This window comes from Crocodylus porosus, unplaced genomic scaffold (assembly GCF_001723895.1).
Source record: "Crocodylus porosus isolate Cpor-Errol unplaced genomic scaffold, CroPor_comp1, whole genome shotgun sequence".
Lineage (NCBI taxonomy): Eukaryota > Metazoa > Chordata > Crocodylia > Crocodylidae > Crocodylus > Crocodylus porosus.
In genome coordinates this window covers 38,714,198-38,722,155 of record NW_017728949.1, presented here as the reverse complement: position 1 = coordinate 38,722,155, position 7,958 = coordinate 38,714,198, and the positions used below count along the sequence as shown (strand labels likewise).

At 43.3% G+C, this 7,958-nt stretch overlaps 1 protein-coding gene across 1 annotated transcript in view; it reads left to right on the top strand.

Moving 5' to 3' along the window:
- AGPS (alkylglycerone phosphate synthase) overlaps positions 1-7,958 on the top strand; it is a 129,096-nt gene that overhangs the window by 85,572 nt on the left and 35,566 nt on the right. The window contains exon 16 of the mRNA XM_019554267.1: positions 5,923-5,984. Coding sequence (XP_019409812.1) covers positions 5,923-5,984 — 62 coding nt within the window. The remainder of the gene's footprint in view (positions 1-5,922; positions 5,985-7,958) is intronic.

Here is a 7,958-nt window from a genome sequence, read left to right as displayed (position 1 = left end):
AAGGGCCTTTGGTAGTTTTCCCCTCAGTTTCCAACCCCCCCTTCCCTCTCCCATTAGGAGAGGAGGAAGGCTAGCAGCTGTGTTTTTTTTCTAAATCTGCTATTGATAATGCATTTTTAATAATATTTCTAACAGCAGCATGAGCTTGCAAGAGCAAGCAACTTTTCTGTGTGTGACCCTGCTGTGCCCTGCCATGCCAGTCGCACACACTGTGCTCCAGAGGGCCTGGGAGAGGGCAGCAGTGTGGGGAGTGCAGCATTTGTAACCCAGGGTTTGTAGCCAGCCAGGCACTCTGGCTTGGAGGGGAGGGTGGGTTTGCAGTCTCCGTCTGGAGTGCCGCAAACCCCACCACCTGGCTGGAGAATACCCAAGCTGGGTAGCAGCTGAGGGATCGGGGAGTGGGGGGTTGCAGCTGGCTGAGCACTCTGGCTAGGAGGGGGCCGGCTGCAACCCCTTCCCTGGCCGGAGTACCTGGGTACAAATCTCCCTGCTCCCTCAGCTCCAAGCCAGCTTGGGCACTCCTGCAGTGATGGGGTGGTTGCAGCTGGCCGGGAGCAGGGAGGCTGTAAGCCGCCTCCTGGCCGGAGAGGCTGGCTGGCTGCAAACCTTCCCACTTCCTCAGCCCCTAGCCAGCTTCCTCCACCCCCCCAGTCCTGCCCCACAACTCCCAAGCCCCACTTGCCTCCAGCAAGAAGAGTGAGCCTGAAGTAGCCTCAGGTAAGTGCGAGCATTGGACCCCGCCCTTCCCCCTCTCCCTTCCCCTCTGAGGAGGGTTGGGGGTTTCCTTGCCCCTTTTTCAAACAGCTCTTGGAAAAAAGGGAAATCGTTGGGTTATCCCTGTTTTTCCATGGGAAATGGAAAACCCGGATCCCTGGTAATCAGGCTGGCTGACCAAAGGAACAGGTGGAATGGTACGTGGTTCCAGAGTCTTCCTAAACTGTACATCTTTTTATACATATGTGGGTAATAATTAAATTAATTTTGTATCCATCATGCAAAATTCTGATCATATATTTGCTAACCAATCAGACTGTTAATTGCGAGTCAGGCAATATGTAGTATATCTACATTCTTTCCTTCCTGTAGTCTTGTTGCACCAAAATTTTAACTAGTTCGTTGTAATCTTGTTATCCAGTCCCAGAACTGGGAAATTAGGTGGGCTTACTGCTACTTCAAATCTCTCTAAGTCTTCCCAGTCCTCTATCAACCCTCCCTAGTTCTAGCAGTCACTTCTACAGTGCAGATGCAGCCTACCCCATCTCTGATACTATCTCTTCATAAACTTTTCTAATTTCACCCTTCCAGCTCTGTCCAGCAAGACCTGTAGCTTATTATGTAGCTTATTATTTCCACTCCTTGTTTGTCTCTAGGAGTCACTGTAGAGCAAGAGGGTGCTTGTCAGGAATTGAAGTTCTGGCTTCTGTAAAACTATAGTGTAAGCACAAGACTGGAAGTCATTTTTCATATATAGTGCAGAGAACTTCTAATAAGCCAGGAGAGAAACCCAATAACTGTTGTGTTCAGCAGACAGTGGATGCCCCATCTTTAAAGACTGATGGCTAGTTTATAATTCTGTCTTGGTATGAAGATTTCTAATAGCTCAATATGTTGAACCTTTTTCTGTCCTTGCATACACATGCATAGCTGTGTTTGTCATTTGTAGATGTGTTTCTCCACACAGGACAAGATTTTTGAATACTGTCTCAATAATTCTGTTACAGTTCTGTCAAAGACCTAATAGGAAGATTTGTTTCAGAAACTTTTCAAATGTTTCTGGAATTTGTTTTCCTTTCACAATTACCTGTAGTTTCTATCTGCATGCAAAATAGTTTGCAAATTCTATGCAAGAATTTCAGTAGTAGGTGTTTTAGGAATGTGAGTGTAATTATGGCTGCTTGTGGACTTAAAAAAGCAAAAACAAATAGTGCTTTACTTTAAACTCTATGTGGCCCCACACCAAGCCCAGCACATCCCCAGAAGAGGCACCATGTTAGTTGGACCCACTTCGCCCAACATCTATATAGTCAGGCACTTCATCGAGCCCTTTTTGTCGCTTTTATCTAATAGCTGATTGAATCTGCTATTAGAGAAAATCACCAAAAAGCCCTGCTGAAGCACTCGATCTATACAGACATCCTGGAGCCAGGTAAAAGTAACGCACTGGTGCTTTCAGTAAAGCACAGGTTTGGGTTTTTTTAACATCTGCAAGCAACCTGTTTGACTAATTATATGGTTTTGCTATTTGACCTTGATGCAGATGTTATTTTATAGTGTAACATGAATTTCCATTTGTAACATCCTGCCTTCTGCAGCACCAGACCTTGATATTTTTGGTATGCTGTACATAATGTACATCAGATACTTAATGCACACCTGCATCAATATGAACCCAGTCTACTTACTCAGCATTTTACTTCATTTGTTAATTTATCCTGTCTTAGGTGGACATGTGAATGATATTGTTTATATGGGAAACGTAACTTTATCAGATTTGTTTTCACGTTGCTGTTCTGTCTGTGCATTCACTACTTTTGCCATTTTTCATTTCCTGTCTACCTTCCTTTTTCAAGATTTTCTCTAGTTTTCTCTTCTGTAAAATTCTTTAATCATTTGCAGTCTTAATCCTGTTTTATAAAATTCCAGTAGTGAAGTTGTTTTCCATTCCTTTTTTTACTTTGTGGCAGACGGGCTGACAACGACTTGTTCAGGGTGTTTATGGACTTTAACACCATGTTTTAAACCAAGACTTAGACATTCCTTTTACTGTTAATCTGTAGTGCTTGCTATTTCCTTTATTCCTCCCTGCCTTAGTATTTTCTTTCCCTTCTGTTTAGATCCTTCTTTTAGGTTGGCCTACTTGTTTTCTTTCCCTCCCTCCCCATGCTTCCATTGGCTCAAGCCATCATTGGAAAGAAATAGTTGTGTTAGCCTTGCATCTAGCAGAAAGCAAGGCAAGGTGGTACCTTAGGGACTGACAGGTTCAGAGAGGTATAAGCTTTCATACTTTGAAGTGCCCTGTTGCCTACAAAAGCTTATGCCTCTCTGAATTAGTTAGTATCCAGTGATGACTTAGAAACTATGTTTCTTGCCAACTCGTGACTTACTTTTAATATGATCCTGCTATATATAACATTAATCTGATTCTGCTGTAACATTGCTCAATCTTATTTCTACCTTCAGTTTGTTGCTGTCTTTCCTAGTTTGGAAGAGGAAAAAATACTCTTTTTTTTTTTTTTTTTTTTTTTAGTCTTGATCCCAATTTTTTGTACAACTCAAATGACAATTAAGAATTCATACTTGTTTCCACATTTTTCTAGTGGGCACTCAATCTCAAGTGCAGAATATTAAAAAAACAAAAGGTGTTATTTGATTTGAAGAATTGATTATGCTTATTTTTCAGAGATCTTCATGGATTTCTGAAAATTAAGGTTTTAAAATTCAAATATCTTAGTTGTGTGGTAGTTTGTCTCTAAGTTTATTACCAGAAGTTACTTCTGTTTCCTGTGTTGGTTGGTCTCATATAGTATGGTTCTTTCATTATTCAGATACTATCTATAAATCATTTTACTGTATAGGATTTTTTCGCATTTGAGTTTACTGGTCAAATTTTTAGTTTTAACTATTTTTTTTTAAATGAAGTCACTTTCAGGAGACTGATCATGATTGTGTAATTAGCTGCACTGTTTAAACCTGTTATGCTCCAGTCCTGAAAGACTGATGCTACTGCTTTAATTTGTAAAGATCTGAAAAGTACTTTTTGAAAGTTCAGTAACAGTACAGTGGAGTCGCATCTTACACAGGGGTTAGGTTCTAAAGTCAGCGCGTAAGGCAAAAATTGCATATAGTCAAAATTACCCTTGGGCTTGCCCAGTGGTACAGTCCACTGCCTCCCCCATCCAGTGGTACAGTCCTTCCTTCCCGCCCAGGGCAGCTTGCACTAAATTCCCGCCCGGCCAGCATGCACAGCTTCCCAGCAGGGCTGCTCCCAGTGTAGCTGCTTGGCCCCATGCACAGCACTGCAGGCTGAATCGAAACAATCAGCACTCCGGGGCATACGCGTATGATGAATTCGCGTAAGTTAAATGTGCATATGATGCGACTCCACTGTACTCAGTACATTTGATTAACACTTCCGAAACTTGCAATGTTCCTGAAACCAAAATAACATCACAAAAGAATGCTATCTGGTGACACTGAAGATATAACTTCTTATATGAAACTGCTTATGTCACTGCTAAATGTATATCTAGATATTTTTTTTAACATTTATATAAATATGATGCTGTTAAAACAGTGGTTCTTGACATTTTGTACCAAGACCCATTTGTGAGCATTGATGGCCAGTCCTGACCCACAGCCCTCTGGCTGCCCCTCACTCTCCACCCGCAGCCCCCTGGCTTTGCTAGTGCCCTCACTTCCCAGCCACAGTCCCCAACCACCCCAGGCCATGCTGGTGCCCCTCAGTCCCAACATTCAGCCCCCTTTCTCCACAGACCTACCAGAGGGGAGCCTCAGCTGCCCCTCTCCAGCTCAAGCTAGAGCGTGGTGGCTGCAGGAGCTCTGGCTTATGCAGGCAGCAACAAAGTGAGTCCAGCCCCAGTGCAAACTGGATGGATGAGGAGGGGGGAGACCTGTAGCAGCTGGGGCTACCACACCATGCCAGGTAGCCTGGTTATGGTGCCTCCCACCCCCCAAGCAGTGTCTCCAGCCACCCAGCCCCTGCGAGTACGGGCATCAGCCATGGTGCCACCAGCCAAGCCACGCAGCTTCCAGTTGCCCTCTGACCCCACTGGAGGGGCAGACTCCTTCCCCCCACACCTGCCCTGATGCAGCCTCAACACCTGGCCACCTTCCCCCAGTGCCAGCAGGCACTTGCCCTCCATCACACACCCATCCATCCCCTCCACACCCACGCACACATACATCTGCCCCCCCCCACCCCCCCAGATAGTCCCTGAGCCCTGGTCCTCTAATCCCCACTCCCCATACACTTACCTGCATCCAACTTCTGGGGCTGCTCCCATACCCTACCTGGTTATGTGCATGTGTGCATTCAGACACAGGTGCACCCACTGCCTCCAGTTCCCCCAAGCAGTTCACTGCAGGCTGGGGTAACCCATGTTCCCATCTTTCCTGCATTATTCTGGGACTTGCTTGCGACCCTTTTAAATATTCTTGCGACCCACAAGTTGAGAAACACTTGTTAAAACACACTGGCTGCATAATCTTGGCAACTGAAGTCCTGTAACCACTTATATTTGTAGGTTTTGGCATTTTTCTTTTTCTGAGGGTGTGATTTGGAAAAAAAAAAAAACATCTCTAAGCCTGAGAAGTTGGTTGTATTTAATGGCCCCCTCTGAGATGGCCAACAGAGTTGTTCATTTTTGTAGTCATTACTCTTGGAATATACCTGTTCATTAAGGAGTAGGAACAAGATTACTAATTTAACACGGGTCACCAAGGAACTCAGATGGCAGCAACTTTCTCTCAAATAATATCTGGACTCAATTTGGTACTGTTTGCTTCAAGTGAAATGCTTTGCTCATAGAATCCTAGAAAATTAGGTTGGGAAGGGACCTCAGGAGGTCTAGTCCTATCTCCTACTCAAAGCAGGACCATCCTCAACTATATCATCCCAGACAAGGCATTGTCTAGCCAAGTCTTAAAAACCTCCATACTAATCCCATGTAGTGCCGTTCCAAATATTTAAAACCTTAATTGAATCCCAGTACAAAATCTAGTTGATTTTATTTTGACAAATGGAAAGTGGATACATGTAAATAGCATTATTTTCACATGCAGAAAATAAACTTGGCTCTTATGCATTGTTTATAACTATCAGATACCTAAACTAAATTAGATCTCTGGGTTTATGTCCGGACACTAATCCATTGGCCTCTCCTTTTTTTTCTGCTTTAATAGGATCTGGGCCTGGATTACTATATAATAGGAGAATCATTTGAGACATCTGTTCCCTGGGATAGGTAAATATATGTATATGTATGTATTGCGGTATTCTTTCTTAAAATATGTATAACTTTAATTATTGTATGACATCCATTCAGTTTGTCATTGAGAATGTAAAGGGTTTTTTCTTTGGATCTGATATAACTTTGAAAATTTAAATTGAAAGTGTTTGTATATGACGTTAACATTGAACAACTTTAGTTAAGCAATCGACACTCCTAGGCATGTAAATGTGCATTACTGTATAGCACTATCTGTGTGACTTCTGTAATTGAAATGTTGTCATTTTTGTAGTTAATTTTTGTGGCACTAGGCTTTTATTTTTAATAGAATTTTAATTGTGAAAATCGCATCATCATTCTTTTAAAGTCTTCAGTATATTTTCACTTTATCTTGTTTCCATAGCAAATATAGGTTAAAATCTGTTTATAATTAATAGCCATTTTAAGAAAAATAGTTGAGTAGAGAATTAGCTGTACGTCTACAAAGGTCATGTAAAGTTTTGGGTTAAATATCTCCTAATCCTAGTTCTCAAGTAATTTGTGAAAAGAAATTTATGTAACAGATTTAAAAACTGTTAGTTCAGTGAACATGAATCAGCTGCTTTTTATACTTTTTTGGATAAACAAATCTGTGGCACCAAAGAAATCTTCAGTAGGCCCCGAAAGGCAGCACTGGATAGTATGATGACATTAGAAATTGCAAGCTTAAATAAAACTGCAGAACTGAAGAATTCCTGAAGTTATTCACTGCTTTGTAATTTGTGGGGTGCTATAATATCATTCATCAGCTTCTGTCTTTTCTAGGGTTGTAGTGTGCTGTAATAAAGCAAGCTGGGCATCTGCCGTACTGCAGAAACAGTTTTTGGATGGAACTGAAGCAGAGTACAGTAGCTAGTTTGCTCTTTTTTTTGTAAGCCTGCTTGGCTTCTCTGTCAGGGGGCCCCTGGCAGATGCTACACTTAAGATGCAGTTAGTTTGTTAATTATGCTTTAAATAGTAACCCAGTCACATGTTCAGGCAAGTAATGGTACAATCAATTGTCTGCTGGATCTGGGACTGCACCAAAGCTCAAATTGTTTCTAGTGTGCTCCCTGGAGCCAGGAAAAAAATCAGCTGACCTTCAGCTAGATTGGGACTGCATTGGGGTTCAAATCAGCCCTAGTGCTGTCCCTGAGCAGGCAGAAAATCAGATGATTATTGACCAGTTTGGTGGTCAAACCACCCCCAGTGCAGTCCCCAGAACCACCAGAGAGTCATTGGCTGATTTGGGGACCCCACAAGGGCCACTCTGAAGCCCAGTAGGATCCCAGTCCTGGTGATGAACAGCTATTCACCAGCTAAGGGGCCACACCAGGGCTGATTCAAGCCCTGCTGCAATCCCAGAGCCAGCAAACAACCAGCTAATTGTTGGGCACTGGCTTTCAACTTGCTGGTGCAGGGTGAGCCTGGGACCATGGTCCTGGGCTGCCCCTGCACTGGCAAGCTGGGGAACAAATCCTAATCGTACCCTATCCCAAAATTGTGCCTCTTGCCATGCATGTGTGGCCTGGTCAAAGGCACAATTTTGGGGGTTGGGGATCAGATCCCATTGCACCTGAAGACAAATGTTTGCCAGTGGCCTAAGTAGCAAACCACTCGTAATTCATGTTCTCTGCCTCTATCAGAACGCACCAGAGATTTTGAGCTGAAACATCATGAGAGAGTCTTCTGCATGGATCCCTTAAACATGGGGGAGGTGACAGACCAAAGAGGAAAGCACCCAGCATTTTTAGTAATCATCCAGGTTAAGAGAACAATCCCACACTTAAACCCTCTCTGTAAAACGTTATCCAAGCTGTACTGTGGCAGGCAGATACGTGAACCCCCTTACCCCATTGTTCTGCCACCCCATTGTCTGTTTCATAGTTTCATAGTTTCATAGTAGCTAGAGTCGGAAGGGACCTAGGTAGATCATCTAGTCCGACCCCCTGCCTTGGCAGGAAAGAGCAC